The sequence below is a fragment of the Clavispora lusitaniae genome (assembly GCF_014636115.1).
Source record: "Clavispora lusitaniae strain FDAARGOS_655 chromosome Unknown tig00000003_pilon, whole genome shotgun sequence".
Lineage (NCBI taxonomy): Eukaryota > Fungi > Ascomycota > Pichiomycetes > Serinales > Metschnikowiaceae > Clavispora > Clavispora lusitaniae.
In genome coordinates this window covers 260,213-275,674 of record NW_027093975.1, presented here as the reverse complement: position 1 = coordinate 275,674, position 15,462 = coordinate 260,213, and the positions used below count along the sequence as shown (strand labels likewise).

At 42.3% G+C, this 15,462-nt stretch overlaps 9 protein-coding genes across 9 annotated transcripts; 5 read left to right on the top strand and 4 right to left on the bottom strand. All coding sequences in view use genetic code 12, as the record gives it.

Annotated features, from left to right (window-relative positions):
* Positions 1 to 137: 137 nt before the first annotated feature.
* Positions 138 to 4,214, top strand: SAC3 (Sac3p; the record flags this gene model as incomplete). The annotated part of the gene is made up of 1 exon (XM_002618930.2): positions 138 to 4,214. One exon carries the CDS (start codon positions 138 to 140, stop codon positions 4,212 to 4,214), a length of 4,077 nt encoding a protein of 1,358 aa, XP_002618976.2.
* Positions 4,215 to 4,403: 189 nt separating this feature from the next.
* On the top strand, positions 4,404 to 5,824 carry ENT3 (Ent3p; the record flags this gene model as incomplete). Its single annotated transcript, XM_002618929.2, has 2 exons — positions 4,404 to 4,479; positions 4,656 to 5,824. 2 exons carry the CDS (start codon positions 4,404 to 4,406, stop codon positions 5,822 to 5,824), a joined length of 1,245 nt encoding a protein of 414 aa, XP_002618975.2.
* A 444-nt stretch (positions 5,825 to 6,268) lies between these two features.
* Positions 6,269 to 6,808, top strand: CPR3 (peptidylprolyl isomerase; the record flags this gene model as incomplete). Its single annotated transcript, XM_002618925.2, has 1 exon — positions 6,269 to 6,808. The coding sequence occupies one exon, from the start codon at positions 6,269 to 6,271 to the stop codon at positions 6,806 to 6,808; it is 540 nt and encodes a 179-aa protein (XP_002618971.1).
* Positions 6,809 to 7,223: 415 nt separating this feature from the next.
* On the bottom strand, positions 7,224 to 7,976 carry FOB63_000138 (uncharacterized protein; the record flags this gene model as incomplete). Its single annotated transcript, XM_002618924.2, has 1 exon — positions 7,224 to 7,976. One exon carries the CDS (start codon positions 7,974 to 7,976, stop codon positions 7,224 to 7,226), a length of 753 nt encoding a protein of 250 aa, XP_002618970.1.
* A 356-nt stretch (positions 7,977 to 8,332) lies between these two features.
* Positions 8,333 to 9,001, bottom strand: FOB63_000137 (U4/U6-U5 snRNP complex subunit; the record flags this gene model as incomplete). Its single annotated transcript, XM_002618923.2, has 1 exon — positions 8,333 to 9,001. One exon carries the CDS (start codon positions 8,999 to 9,001, stop codon positions 8,333 to 8,335), a length of 669 nt encoding a protein of 222 aa, XP_002618969.1.
* A 74-nt stretch (positions 9,002 to 9,075) lies between these two features.
* On the top strand, positions 9,076 to 9,876 carry FOB63_000136 (polynucleotide 3'-phosphatase; the record flags this gene model as incomplete). The annotated part of the gene is made up of 1 exon (XM_002618922.2): positions 9,076 to 9,876. One exon carries the CDS (start codon positions 9,076 to 9,078, stop codon positions 9,874 to 9,876), a length of 801 nt encoding a protein of 266 aa, XP_002618968.2.
* A 129-nt stretch (positions 9,877 to 10,005) lies between these two features.
* On the bottom strand, positions 10,006 to 10,857 carry FOB63_000135 (uncharacterized protein; the record flags this gene model as incomplete). Its single annotated transcript, XM_002618921.2, has 1 exon — positions 10,006 to 10,857. The coding sequence occupies one exon, from the start codon at positions 10,855 to 10,857 to the stop codon at positions 10,006 to 10,008; it is 852 nt and encodes a 283-aa protein (XP_002618967.1).
* A 111-nt stretch (positions 10,858 to 10,968) lies between these two features.
* MRPS8 (mitochondrial 37S ribosomal protein MRPS8) lies at positions 10,969 to 11,439 on the top strand (the record flags this gene model as incomplete). Its single annotated transcript, XM_002618920.1, has 1 exon — positions 10,969 to 11,439. One exon carries the CDS (start codon positions 10,969 to 10,971, stop codon positions 11,437 to 11,439), a length of 471 nt encoding a protein of 156 aa, XP_002618966.1.
* Positions 11,440 to 11,564: 125 nt separating this feature from the next.
* On the bottom strand, positions 11,565 to 14,774 carry FOB63_000133 (uncharacterized protein; the record flags this gene model as incomplete). The annotated part of the gene is made up of 2 exons (XM_066102153.1): positions 11,565 to 13,001; positions 13,170 to 14,774. 2 exons carry the CDS (start codon positions 14,772 to 14,774, stop codon positions 11,565 to 11,567), a joined length of 3,042 nt encoding a protein of 1,013 aa, XP_065958517.1.
* Between the last annotated feature and the right edge of the window lie 688 nt (positions 14,775 to 15,462).

Below are 15,462 nucleotides of genomic sequence, written 5' to 3'. Positions count from 1 at the left end.
GAGCGTCAATATACTCCAAAGCTAACTAGTGCTAGTAAACGCATTCGTGAACCCCATTCGAGTCACCCATCGGCGCGACATAAATAAAAAAAGTGTGAGTCCCACACTTCTGAGTCAGGAGCCCGAAATCAAATACCATGTTGGCGGCTGGTTCAAGCCAAAGGATGAATCGGTCCGCGAACCAGAATAACGGAAACTCCAATGAATCAAGACGAGGTGGTCGAAAAAAAATGCTTTCACGAAATAATCAGAACGGAACAAGCACAGGCTCTCGTCCAAAGAGTGGCACATCTACAAACTCTGCTGGCAAGCAAGGAAACAATGGCAACACATCGCAAAATTTCCATGCGAAAGGCAGAGGATCCTCTCAAAAAGCGCCCAACAACAGGCGACAAAAGACACAAACTCAAGAGACCCAAACAGGTACGAATTTCCTAGACTCACCTTTATCAAGAGGGGCTGTTTCAGCAGTTGTAGATGGCCCTTCACAAAATTTTACTACCAATGAAGTCGCACAAGTTGGTGCTGTTTTCGAAGACCCGAGTAAGTTGGGTTTCATGAAGAGCCAGCAAAAAAAGAAATCCAGGGCAACGCCACGTTATATGTTGAGCCAACCTCGACTATTGGTTACGCCGCCTTTTCATCAGGACCCATGGGACTTTGAGAATCAAGCTAAGATGACCGATATTGAGGCCAAAAATAACGGATCAGACTACCAAGGCATCTATGAGGAGTTCCAAAAAATGAGAGAGGTGGAGAGAAAAAAAATGGAAGAACTAGGGTTAGTTGATGCTGAAAACACCAGAAAGGATTTGAATGATGCCATCTATTTCCAGGGTACGTGCTTGGACATGTGCCCAGTTTTTGAACGGACAAGAAGAGCATTGGAAAACAATGTAAAAACGCTAGAAAAAGACCCTAAAACGAACAAAATATCTCGTGAGAGAGCAGTAAAGGCTTTTTCTAGACCTGCCGCTGGTCAGCCTCCACCAATGCCCTCAGATGTGAGGCCTCCCCATGTTCTAATGAAAACTTTAGATTACATTGTGGACAACTTTGTGGACCAACTTCCTGAAGCGCACTCCTTTATCTGGGATAGAACTCGCTCGATCAGACAAGATTTTATTTATCAGAATTTTTACGGACTGGAAGCCATTGATTGCAATGAGAGAATTGTTAGAATTCATTTAGTGTCTTTACACGTTATGGCTGGAAGCGATGTTGAGTACTCTCAACAACAGGAGTTAGAACAATTCAATAAAGCATTACAAACGTTGACAGAGATCTACCAGGATGTGAGGAATAATGGAGGACAATGTCCCAACGAGGCAGAATTTAGAGCTTATCATTTGATAAGTCACTTTCGTGACCCAGAGCTAGAAAGGGAGATACAAGGTCTTCCAGATCACATTTTCAGAGATCACCATGTGCAACTTGCTCTTCGGTTTCGGTATTTAATGGCACAAAAGAATGTGGTTGAAAGAGGATATACGAACACAATTGGACCAATGGATTTATTTGTGGAAGTTTTTAGACTCGCCTTCAGCGAGGAAACGTCCTTTCTTTTAGCCTGCTTATTGGAGACACACTTCAATGAAATCAGATTTTATGCGTTGAAATCCATGTCACGTTCATATCACACGAAGGGAAAACCCATGATTGCTACTGCTCTTCAAAAAATGCTCGGTTTTGACACTATTGATCAACTAATAAGTTTTGTCTCATATTATGAGGTGGACATTATTAACGACAATGGAACAGTGCTCGTTGATCTTTTCAACAAAGAGAAGTTGGAGTCCAAATACAAGCTCAGTAGTTTGAACGATAAGCCAAAGTTGTCTCAGGCATTCTCAAACCAGCTCAACTACAAGATGAGAGGTACCCTCAAGAGCTTCATTAACTCTGGCAAGTCTAATGAGAACCTTAATTTAAAGAATGCTCCTGGATTGGAAGTTTTGCAAAGCAATTCACGCAAACCCTCTTCAATCAAAAGCCAAGTTTCATCTTTTGTGCCATCTAACGCAAATGGGCCACTCACAGGGCACTCAGTCACATCCGCATTTGCAGCTAATAATCTTCAATCTTCCGTTCAGCTTGAAAATGGAAAATCTCTCGGGTTTGGGCAAAAGGAAGGATTTTCACAACAACCGATATCCAATACTTTGAAAGAGCCGTCCATTTCAAACGAGCAAAAGAGCGGTACATCGTTCAACATTTCAGACTTTTTGAGCAATCAGAATACTTCTCTAGGATTCAGCTCTACTGACTCTAAGACGATGCTCTTGAAACCTAATGAACATCCTAATGAAGCTACTCGACTGAACAAATCAAACCTCAGTTTTCAGACACCGAAGATGAGCGATAAATCGTTGAGGAGCAAGGGCAAAGAAGAGGAACCGTCTCAATCTTTCCTGATGGATCAAAACAATTTCAGTCCAACGATTACACCTAGTGTGTCCCGATCACTCAAGACACCCTTTTTTCTGAATCCAAAGAAGGAACAACATAAACCTTCAATCGCTAATACAAATGAATTTACTGGTTTGGCTGCTCCACCGAAGCAAAATATAATGAAACTAACAGATAGTCCAACCTTACTGATCAATCCTAATCCGCCAGCCCAAACCATAGCAAATAAGATAGACACCAAAGGAATAGCTGAGCAAATTTATGGGCAGATTGAGAATTCGGTTCTAGACGAAGAGCTTGCAAAATTATTAGGTCGTCTAATTAAGCATAGAAACAGGTTGGAAGAGAGAAATCAAATAATCGAATCTTTCACTTCTGAGTTATATTCTGCCTTTGTGTCTGAGCTCACACATCAGTCTACTCTTACCATACTTGCGGATGAGTATTGTAAGAGGATCACGCTTAAGCATGCATTTTCCAATTGGCAAAAGAGGCTCAGTGAGAAGATGGCTAGAAAAGAGGCAAAAAAACGAAGGCTCCAAGAATTGCGATCTATTGAGTTTAGCAGGCCAACTCTCAAAAGAAGGAGCCTAACCCCGGATATAAATCAGCCATTCACAAAACGTTCTAGCCCATCGCTTTCTCAAAATACCAGCTTTGAGTACATGCAAGAGAAGCAGAATAAAATATCGAAGTTGTGGCAACCTTTGAACGTCAAAAAGTTTGTTGATTTACTCTCCCATGGGTTTGAGAATCACTTTAACAAGGAGAAAGAAATACTTAAATGTTTGTTCATCGTTGAGGATTGGTCTTCTCCTTACTCAAAGTGGTTGAACACCAAGTTTTCTCTAAAACTTAGTGATGATAGGACACACTATTCCAACCGTGTTGAATCGGAACATTTTGGAATGGATTTCGAAAGTTTGCCTAAGAATCCACGTCTGCTAGAGAATTCAATCAGGAATGTCTGTTTAATTGTTTTCGAATGTGGTATGGTGACTCCGAGTGCACCATACCGATCTACTGAAGAGAAGTTGATCAGGGATAGTAAAACGTTTCAAAAACTTGTCCAGATCTGCGACAGATACTGTTTGTTCAAGGTGCAATTTCTAGTTCTATTTTGGGACACTTGCAAGTCCAATCTACGTAAGGAAAAAGTTGAAGAAATCTTGAAGGTGAAGGAAATCACTGACGCAGATAATTCTGTCGAGAATATTTGCATTTGTGACATGTCAAATGTGAATACGAATGTTGCGGAGACTTTGGATGTTGGGTTTCAACGTTTGTGTCAAAACTTTACGGCCACGTTGACTACTAGAGGGGGGAAGTTCAGGATGAAACAACTTCAATTAAGGAGAGAACGAATGGGTGATGATAATGATCTTTCGGTGCAACCAGAGGTTTCCCGAACGATATCAAGCCACTTAAAGACTAAAGAAGAAGAGCTTGCTCGCAAAGGTCGGGAGTTAGAAAAGAGAAAATATTTGGCCAAGCATATTGTTACTGGTAACTCCGATCATATTGACTTGTCCAATGCTTCATTCAACAATTCGGTTTTCAAAACACCGAACGGTTCTTTTCTTAATAACAGCGTTATCAACCTCAATACCTCGTTTTTCAAGAACAACACTACTCTTCCCCACAGGGACAATTCCTATTTTGGCTCCTTCGCCAATGGTAGCATATTAGAGGAGAGTACACCTTTTGCTTCGCCGGGACCCAAATTTACGAAACCGCTACTTCCGAAAAAAGTACAAGAACTCAAGGAACTCTCAGCAGCTATCAAGGCCAAGTACAGAAAGTAGCATAAGATATGTATTATAATTTACGCATAACGACTCACATAATTTTGCTAGACGCACAGTCATGTGCGGGCTATATGAGGACTGCACAAAGCGCAGGACGTAATCGGTAATGATTTAGTTGGCTTCAACGCAAACCCCATTTCCCTATTAACACTTTCGGAGTCGCAGAGATAGCGAGAGAAAAACAAAATGGACTACCTCAAAGATGTATCAAAGAATATCTCTTTGTACGATGTGAAAGCATACGTACGCAAGGCGCAGAATGGTATGTTCGGCTTTTAATTTGTGTTGTGAGTGGTGGATGTCCCGGATTGAAAATCACTTTGTCATTAACATACACGGCGAGCTCCAAAGGAAGTTAAACAATTCATGGAGTAACACCAGTCGTGGGAAGTTACAACTTCATCCACATTCCGTATCCCTCAGCTACTAACAACTTAGTTGCTATGAACTTGTCCGAGATGGAGGCAAAAGTTCGAGAAGCTACCAACAATGAGCCTTGGGGCGCTCCAACTTCTTTAATGGCACAGATTGCCGCAGGAACATATAACTACAGGGAGCGTGAGGAGATTCTCAGTTTCATTTTCAGGAGATTCACCGAAAAGGCCGCGAATGAGTGGAGACAAATTTATAAGTCTTTGCAATTATTGGATTACTTGTTGAAGAATGGATCGGAAAGAATCATTGATGATGTTCGTGCCAATATTTCATTGATACAGATGTTGAAGTCTTTCCACTACATTGACTCCAAAGGCAGGGACCAAGGCATCAATGTGAGAAACCGGTCGAAAACCTTGGTTGCATTTTTGAACGATGATGCCATGATTAGACTGGAGCGGAAAAAGGCCAGAGCAAACTCAAAGAAGTTTGGCGGCGTTTCTTCTGCCGCTTATGGCGGTGCTTCGTCCATTGCCGCAAGCGGCGGATTTGGGGGAGACGACGACTTTACGAATAGAGTCTACGGCGACGGTGGGGTTTTCGGTGCCAGATACGATGATCCGGCAAGTGCGTACAATAATGGCGCTACAGGAACAGAAACCTTTGAAGAGTATAATGTTGAAGGAAATTCTCATACTTCCAAGCCAACTACAAGCTCTTCTGCAGTTCATGCTACTCTGTCCAAGGACAAAGCACAACCAAAAGCTCCAGAGGAGGACTTATTGGGCGACTTGGTGTTCGACAATGGCACTGCAGGTTCTTCTTCTGCTGCCCAAGCTCAAGACGAAGATGACGATTTTGACGACTTCCAAACTGCTCCTTCCCTGTCTACCAACACAGGTTCGCTTACAGACAACTTGGCCAATCTCTATGTTTCGCAACCCTCTGCACCTCAGCCAACTCCATTGTCTCAACCCAACTATGCACCTTCCGCTGTGAACACTTTTGGGCCTACCAGGGTGTCTTCTGGCCCTGCGAAAGCATCCAATGATGCATTCTCGTCCTTATTTACGAGCGCTAAAACAAAGAAGAACACCACCACACCCTCCGCAACTAAACCTGCTCAAACAGCCAGCGACGATTTTGGTGGCTTTGCCTCTAACAGTACAAGCCAGCCTGTGTCTAACAACAAAAACGTTACTAGTGGTGAGATCGACTTGTTGAGCTTTTGAAGCATGAAAAATACAAGTTGCCAGAAAAACAATGAAGAATGTGAGAGAGAGAGAGAGAGAGAGAGAGAGAGAGAGAGAGAGAGAGAGAGAGAGAGAGAGAGAGGAAAATCAGTGCCATGTTATAAGGATCTAGGAAACAAGGAGAGCTAGTGCAAGATTGCGAGGTGGCCATAGCATCATAGTATGAGGGCAGAGAGTATACGCATTGCGGAAATGAATCAGAAAATCTACAAATTTAAGATTGCGACCATGGTAGGTTGAATGTGGTTCACGGCAGAGCGAATTATTTTTGTAGATTCGTTGCGATTTTTATGTATTCAGAACAATTGGTTAGTTACATTGCTAGTCACCTTGCAAGTAGTCCTGTATGTAGCACGTGCCGAAGTGTTATAAATCCAGAAAAAACGTTTCCCAATTTCTCCACATTTATATAAAAGGTACACAATGTTCAGAGCCGCCAGATCTTTCTCCTCTTCCGCTAGAGCTTTGGGAACTAAAGTCTTCATCACTCCATCGATCAATGGTGTGAAGCAAAACCCAATCAAGTTTGAGTTATATGACGACGTTGTTCCTAAAACCGCTGAAAACTTTAGAGCCTTGTGCACTGGCGAAAAAGGGTTCGGATACGCCAAGTCTATTTTCCACAGAGTGATCCCAAACTTCATGTTGCAAGGTGGTGATTTTGAAACAGGAAAGGGCTACGGTGGAAAATCCATCTACGGCGCCAAGTTCCCTGACGAGAACTTTGAAAAGAAGCACACCAAGCCAGGTTTGTTGTCCATGGCCAACGCAGGCCCAAACACCAATGGCTCCCAGTTCTTCATCACCACTGTTCCTTGCCCATGGTTGGACGGTGCTCACGTCGTTTTTGGTGAGGTGATTGAAGGTTTCGATGTTGTGAAGGACATTGAGGCACAGGGATCTTCCAGTGGCCAGACCAAGACTGCCATTGTTATTGAGGAGTGTGGAGAAGTTAAGGAATAAGCTATATGTACATAAAATTATTAGGCTTCAATAACAATGCCAAATGTATTTACTAGAATCCAGTTGAATCAATCCCACCGTAAACAGTTAAGTCTAGGGAATTTGCGCAGCTAATGGAGTATCATTAGTACGTCCAGTAAGGGTATATGGTTCCGTAAAGTACTATTAATCAATAGAATAACTCCTCAGAAGCATAACTTACTATGATGTCTTTCTTTCGTACTAGGGCTGTCTACGACTTCGGTAGATTTCGCAAGATTTTGCAAGATTATGGTAGAGCAGAATAGAGGTAAGAAGCTTTGCTATCATATCAGAAAATGGTTGATGTATACTGGCTGACGAAAGAATAAATTATCTTATAAAGGATGCATTGGGCTACAAAGTGAGTGCAAGCACTTTCAACGAGAAAGATGCTTTAAATGTTGATTTTGTCGTTGACTTCAGGCTTTGGCACCAAGTCCTTTGGCAACTTCTTCTTCAATTGGGCCAACTTGTCATAGTCACCTGCCAAAATTCTCGAGACAACCAAGTCATCTCTGTCTCTGATTTCTCTTTCGGATTTACCCTCGTTAGACAAGAACTCCTTGGCCTTCTCAGAGTCACCATGGAAGTACTCTTCCATAGCTCTCAATCTCAACTCCTTTTCAGCCCACTCTGGACCGTCAGTTTCTCTCTTTCTCATTTGCGAGGTGTACTTGGAGTAAAGAACGTATATAAACACAGGCAAGACAATGTAGTAGTAAGGCAATTCCCAACCCTCTGCTTTCTCAGTCTCACGCACGACTCTCCATTTTAGTTCGCCGGTAGTTTCGTCCTTGTATGGGATCTTGTCAATGATTTTGCCGGCATCCTTGGTAACAAATTGGAAGTTCTTCAAGTCCTGGCTGTTGTCTCTAAATAACTCCAACTGCTCCTTGGGAATTCCTGGGAGTATAAAGTTCCATTCGGAGTGGTTTCTTTGGTAGTACAAGTTTTGTAACTCGGCAATCGTTTTGAATTCAGCATCAGAAGGTACTCTAGGGGTTCCGTCTGGGTTACTGTAGATCTTGGTGACCGATGGTAAGGAGTCCAATTTTGTTCTAATTTCCTGCTCAAGAGGGTAGTTGAACTTGCCGGCTCTAAACTTAAACAAGCTGCTGAGAGGCAAACTGAAGTTGAACTTGACCATTATGAGGGATATATGCTGGTTGATTGGTGTGGTGGGCCCGTTCAACTAAAATGGTGGTTGATTCCGCTTCGTTGATATAAAGCGCTTTTACATAATTTTCATTGGTTAGTGTGCAACCTGCAAAAACTTTGAGAAGGACTGCAGATGGTACCATCCTGGTTTGCATGTTAGGTTCTACACACGAGAGACGTAGTACTACACTAGAAGGCTCGGGTCATAATTGGATTGACATCTTCACCTTCTTCTTCATCATCTTCTTCATATTTCAATGTGCCGTTTATGCGGCTACACGAATGCACTTCTCCAACCGCTCTGTTCATTAGTCGTGTATTTCTGTCAGCCTATTTGTCTATCATTTATACTTTCGTAGTGCCAAATCCTTGAAAACCCATAGCGTTTTGCAATTCGCTGTTTCCAACCTCGTCAGAGATTTCAACCTTGTTAGCTCTTTTTCTTAACTTTTTCTCTCTTCGCTTGCGAAGCTTGTTTTCTTCAAACTCTTGCCGTTTTTGGATCCGTTCTTGAATTGAACCCAAGTTCCTGTCTGACGATCTGTCTCGTATCAGTTTCTTCACAAGCTCTTCTATCTTCTCTGCAACCTCTTGGGCACTGGCACGTTTCACCCCTCCTATGTCTTCATTTTCATCAGAAGCGCCGCTCGCACTAGCTAAAGCCTTTGCCCTTTTAGAATGCTGAGGAGAGTTGATGTGGTCCACCAAGGCTAAAGTGTCTCGGAAAGACAAGTCACATATGGGACAAAAAAAACCAAATCTCTTATTTTTGCCATAAGTTGCCGTAGGGTCCGCCTCAGCATTGATTAAAGTGTGCTTTTGAACTGCCAGAACAGAACTTTCTATTAGTTGTGCTCTATGTTCGTTGTAGCTTTCGCTTTTAAGCCCTTCCACGGCCAATATACTCTCCTTTGAAGGCTCTTTCCGCTTATTTTTGTTTTTAGCCTCTTCTGCGTACAAGTCGACATTCCAGGTTTTTCTCCCATACTGGTCTGTGGACACTTTCTCAGTCATGATTCTCTATTGGCAACCGTCCCCAGAATTTTGAGTGCACATCAAATGTGCAAGCTTAAAATCGTAGATTTCATATGCAGACGCTTTCCTCCACAGCATACTCTGACTTTGTCATGGCTAATGATATCACAAGTCTCTTATGTTCGTCTGTTTCAAAACCTAAATCCAGCCAAAGCTCTTCCAAGAGCCCGTCGTTGAACAAAAACGAGTTTGCTGCATACTGGAGAGTTCATGGATCGCATCTTGTGACTAACCTTCCACCTCCACCTGTTTTCAAGGAATTTTACGAGAAAGAGCTTTCAGATGGAACGAAAAAAATCAAAATTGCTGCCTTTGATATGGATAGCACTCTAATAAAATCCCGATCTGGTTTAAAGTTTGGAAAGGGCGCCAATGATTGGCAATGGTGGAGTGATAGAGTTGTTCCAACTCTCAAAGCGAAGGCGGAGGAAAAGTACATTATCGCTATTTTCACAAATCAAGGAAGCACTGTCGTTCTTCAAAAGGACCCCACCGCATCAAAATCTTACTTGATTCTTAGGTCCAAAATCAATCAGATATTTGCCTCGTTAAAAAGTCAAGTCGAAATACCACTTTTGGTCTTTGCTGCCACTCAACTTCCTGGTAAGAAACTGCGACCATTTGCGAGCTCAGAGGAGAAGCACCAGAAAATTAGAAAACCAGAGACTGGGATGTGGGACGAATTGATTCTATATTTGAAGAGCGCGTTGGGAAATGACATTGAGATTGATATGGATAATAGCTTCTTTGTTGGCGATGCTGCTGGAAGAGAGGGCGATTTCCTGGATACTGACAAAAAGCTTGCAGAAAACATTGGCATTCGTTTCGAGGTGCCAGAAGATTTTTTTGTCTAGTTTAGTAGTGTTTTCCTCCCATGAACAAAGATAAGGTTTTATTTGCTTTAGGTGCTGGGGGACGCGAAACTACCGATAATACTTGGCTTAAAAGATTTTGCTTCTATTTACAAGGGGGAACCATATGTACTAGTTTAAAACTTTAACCTTGGAATTCACTTTTTCAGCCTTGCCAACAGTATCGAAATAACCAACGACATTGTTAACTTTCCGTACGTCGTCATCGCTCAAATCATCATGAAGCGATTTTGCGAAATCGTCTTCTAACACGATGCATGTTTTAAGTTCGGATACATCATTCTCAAATTTGATTGCTTCATCTGTAGACTGAGGGTAGTTCATCAAAAGAATGTTGGTGTCAAATTGACCCTTGGTCGTATTGAGAAACAATTCAATCTCCTGTTTCATCAATGCTGTTATCAATCCACGAGGTAAAGGCTTTTTATACGCTAACAAGTCTTGTAACAAATATGAATACTTGCCCTCATCCTCGAGTTCCTTCTCGATCAATTGCTTAGGATCAATGACTTTAACTTGTTTTTCATTGGGTAACATTTTAGTTAAAAGTTGCACAGCTTTACTGACATCATGGGCGTATGGCACAGCATAGAAGGCATACTGGTCATTCTTCTCGTGATTTATCAATTTGTGCCTTCTTCTCAAACCGGTCTCTCGTTCATATTGCTCAAACTCGCGCTCCGTGAAAGAGTTCTTGGGTGCCTTTTTATCCACTTGCGTGGTGACGAAGTGTAACAATCCAAAAGAAGCAAAAACGACAAGCACCAAGTACCTGATTTTTGGGCCCTCTTCTGGTTTCCTGATTTTTCTCTGCGGTGTGGAGTAGAAAGCCTTTGCAAAAGAAGGACAAGGGATCCCTCTCAGCAAGACAGTTCTAACAGGAGGCCTTTTTCCGGCAACTAACCTGAACATATTTATCGCTCGCTGAAATTTGGGAGAAGTTGGTCTCTTGTATCGAGCCATGTCTGCAGACGCTCAGAGATGCACGTGCAAAATCACGTGCACAACACTCTTTGGAGAGAAAAAAAAAGCCGAAGGTATCTGTAAATTCAACAGACTTGAACCACCATTAACATGTCGTTGGTCCATTTGGCTAACCTTTGTGCACATATCAAAAATTGCACCAATGTGCATATTGCAACAACCTCTGTTCCATTTTCTCGCTTGCATTTACAGATCGCTTTAGGGTTGTACAAGGAAGGTTTCATTTCCTCTGTTCAAAAGGGCTCTACTTCTGGTCCAGACCAGACACCTGTCGAGGTGACACCAGACAATATTTCCACACGCCGGTTGTGGTTGGGGTTGAAATACAGAAAGAATAACCCCATCATAAGGGATTTCTCGATGATTCTGAAACCAGGTAGAAGAGTGAACTTGACAAGCACAGAGGTTAAGGCGTTGGCTTCAGGCTTGCCTGTCAGATTCATCAAGCCTTTACAACCAGCTGAATGTGTATTCGTGAAGACTTCGAAGAAGGAGGTAGTGGAAATCCAGGAAGCTGCTAAGAGAGACCTTGGAGGTATGGCTTTGTGTCGGGTGAAGTAATAGGAAGTTAGGACTCTTCTAACTACTCATCATGTAAATAGTGTCGTCATACGGGTTGTGAAATACAAAGTATCAGAAGCGAAAGAATGCAATATTTTGACTATGTAGATCCTGGTGAGGTCATTTCACAATACAAATTTGGGGTTTTTGGAATGATCCCAATTAATCATATCCACCTGCCATCCTTTCCAAACCATAAGCCGTTCACGGAAATCCGATGTAGAATCAATTCGAGAAAGAACTTGTTGCAGGGGCAGCGCATAAGAGTTTCCTTTCTCGAGAGGTTTGGCTGTCTCGCCAAAAAGTTGCAGGGGACTGAGAGCCCTAGTAGTTTTGGATTGCAAAGCAGAAATAGGCTTGCTCTGGCTAGTGCCGACTCCTGCGGATTGAAGCATAGACTCAAATTCGTCAAGAGGGTCGCCCAATTCCGCAACATCAAGTAATTCTGCAGACTTATGTCCAGAAGATTCTTCTTCTGGAATTGATTGTTTCTCAAACACTTCTTCTTCTGATAGAGACTCCTTTTCAGGAGCTTGCTCTTCTGAAGGAGGCTTCTTCTCAAGGACATGTTCTTCTAAGGGTGATTCATTGATTGCTTGTTCAGCATTAGCATCTGTATTGCCTTGCGAAAGATCGAGAGTGCCTTGGTTTTTTTGCTGTTCAACAGCCGCTTCTTCAACCACAACATCTTCAGAGATAAGATTCTGTTCCGAGCCTTCTCTGGTACCATTATCTTTCAACTCGACTTGATCACGTACTTCGATACCATCATTTCTACCGAATTGTGAGTCAGTGGAGGGGTTAGCATCGTCACCTTTAAAGGTCGAATCAACTTCGCTATGATCACCTGGACTATGACTAGCGTTATTCCCAAAGGGCTGAACGTTTGAAACTTCATCAGCTAGTTCTGAGCCTTTCATCTCAGACTCCGCTATTGAAGGTTTGATTTCATCTTGAACCGAGCCAATAAGGGCATTATCATTGAGTTCAGAGGTTATATCATTTTCCTGTTCTTCTGTCTTCTCCTTTTCTTCATCCACTTTGATAGATCGAGTGACATCTGCCTCATTTTCTTGCGGCACCGGAGACTTCGATGCTTCCTCTTGCTTCAAGTCTTCTATGCCAGTGAGTTCTTGAGAAGAGTCTTCCTCTCCCAAAAATGCATCAGAAGCCGCAGAATTCTTCGATTCAGCATCTTCAACTTGAGACGTCGATTCTACAATGTTTTCTTCAATCTGGTTTCCACCGATCAGAGTCTTGTTCAATGTCTTGAGATCGGCTAATTCCTCTTCCAAGTCAGCAATGCGAAGATTAAGATCCATACGTCCGAGCTTAAGCTTGGAATTTTCATTCTTTAAGCTTTCAATCATCAATCTCTGCTCCTCGATAGAGGATTCTTGAGTAGTAATAGTGATCCTTTTCTCTTCAATCTCAGACGTCTGCTGTTGAATAATAGCCTTTTGCTCATCAATGGTAGCCTTTTGTTCATCAATGGTAGCCTTTTGTTCATCAATGGTAGCCTTTTGTTCATCAATGGTAGCCTTTTGTTCATCAATGGTAGCCTTTTGTTCATCAATGGTAGCCTTTTGTTCATCAATGGTAGCCTTTTGTTCATCAATGGTAGCCTTTTGTTCATCAATGGTAGCCTTTTGTTCATCAATGGTAGCCTTTTGTTCATCAATGGTAGCCTTTTGTTCATCAATGGTAGCCTTTTGCTCATCAATGGTAACTTTTTGCTCATCAATAGTAGCCTTTTGTTCATCAATAGTAGCTTTTTGCTCCTTGATGATTACTTCTTTATGTTCAATAGAGAGATTTTGCTCATCAAGAGATGCTTTCTGCTCACCAATAGTAGCTTTCTGCTCATCTATTATCATCTTCTGCTCGTCCAATAAAGCTTTATGTTGAGTAGCAGCATTGCTCTCCTGAGAGTCCATGTGTTGTCCCCTAGACTTAAGTTGCTCGATAGTCGAGCTTTGGTCCTTGATCGCATGTTCGAGTGCTGTTCGTTCCTCTTTGAAAGCATCGAGTCGACGTTCTAATTCTGCTCTTGCTTCAGCTAAGTCTTTCTCAAGTTGAGAGTGAGACACATTAGAATCCTTTTGTGGTGTGTCAGCTGTGGTACTTTCAACTTCATGAAGACCAAACTGTTCCGTCGACTGCTCATATTCATCTGGAATTCCTGAATCAATTGAGACTTCTGATATAGGTTCATTTCTCATTGTAGATTGAGACTTGATGTCAATAGTATCAGTTTTCTCATCTGGCGACAGATTCGACTTTTGTGGTCTATCGTTGATCAATTTTAAGAAGTCGTCGTGTTCTTTAGTTGTTGCATCATTGTCAGTCGGCCATACACCCGTATTATTCGCAGGTTCATCCGCAATCTCATATTGTTCAGGCTCTGCCACTTGTTCAGGTTCAGAAGCAAAAAAAGAATCATCGAATGTACTTTGCCGCACGTATTCTTCTAGTGGTTCTTCTGTTTCTTGTTCTTTGTGTTCTTGAGTAGTTTGAGCTTCTTTCGTAGCAACTGCCTCTCCTGGTTCAACCTTTTCTGTCATATGAGCGGAATCATTCGTGATATCATGAACTTCATCACCCTTAAGGGACTTATTGTTCGTGGAAGACCAGAAATCATCTTCACTATTTCCCCAGAAGGGATCTGCTTGTTGGGTTGCAGTAACATCTGTGAACAAAGAAGATTCAGTTTGAGGTTCTTTATTATCCAGGTTTATCGTGGATTCCGGTTTCAACAAAGAAGCTGGGATCACAAGCTCATCCTGCGGAAGCTCATTCAAATCCTCTGTGTCATTCAAGGGGATTTCATGCAAATTCTCCAGAGAAAAATCAAAAATATTCTCTGGTCGTAACATTCGTTTAGTTCTATCCAACTCAGGATTTGCTGAAGCAGAATTATTGTCAGTATCATTGGTCAATTCTGCTTTAGGATAGCCACTCGAAGCAAAAAATGAATCTTGAACATCTTGAGTCGCCAATGGTGCTTCCAGATCAACATCAAATAACGCTGTGGTCGGTGCTGAATTTTCAACTATAGGTTCATAAGGCGATTCCAGATCCCGTACACCAGTATTCAGAGAAACATAGAAGGGTTCTGGCACAGATGAAGGTCCAAATAAGTCTTCGGGTGTAAGTTGATGCTTCGTTTGGGGCGGTGGAGAAATGTACGGTTGAGGTTGGTGAATGGACTGGTGCCCAGAAAAGGAAGATAGCACATCCTCGGCGCTTTTTTCCCTCAATTTTTTCTGCTTCTCTTCAAACCGCTTTCTTGCGGATTCCAATCTCTCGTCGGAGGGTGAATGTGTTCCTGGCATACTTCCGGTTGAAGTTTAGAAGACAAGTGATCACTAAATGCGCTCGCGTTGTACACACAACCACAGGCCCCAAGGGTAGTACTTTCGCCTTTAGTAGTCTAGGAAGATGAGGCATTTCGGAAAGCACATTCTTGTAATCCATATATTTACTTTCTTCGTCTTTCCAAATATACTGAGAGCGATAAGTAACCTATTAGTATAACTTACGCGTAAAATGCCGCCGTTTCATCAAGGATGGGTACAAACCAGTAGTGTTCTTCTGTGACGACTCTCCCCTGTATTCCAGAAGCCAGCTACCGGCCCAAGATTTCGATGGAATTATGAATATATTTTTTTTAACTGTCATTAAACGGGGCAAGTCAAATTGCCATAACTGGAACACTTCTCATGAACCGACAATAATGAAGGATAACACAACAGAAGAGCACAGGCTGTGCTTACTGGCATACAGTGACGTGGAAATCATAGACAGACACCCACAGTGATAATCAGAGTAATTAGAGGATCGGAACTTACAATCGGCGCATGTATGAGATATGTTAGACATTTCCTCATTTTCACGAAGAGATCGTTTTATCCTAAGTTGTGAGTTCTGGAACTTTTCACACACCGCCGCTCTGGAAAGTACCAAGAGACTAATCATTCAAGTGGAAATCACCTGCGCTTGGGTGTATGCTAAGCATGTCCT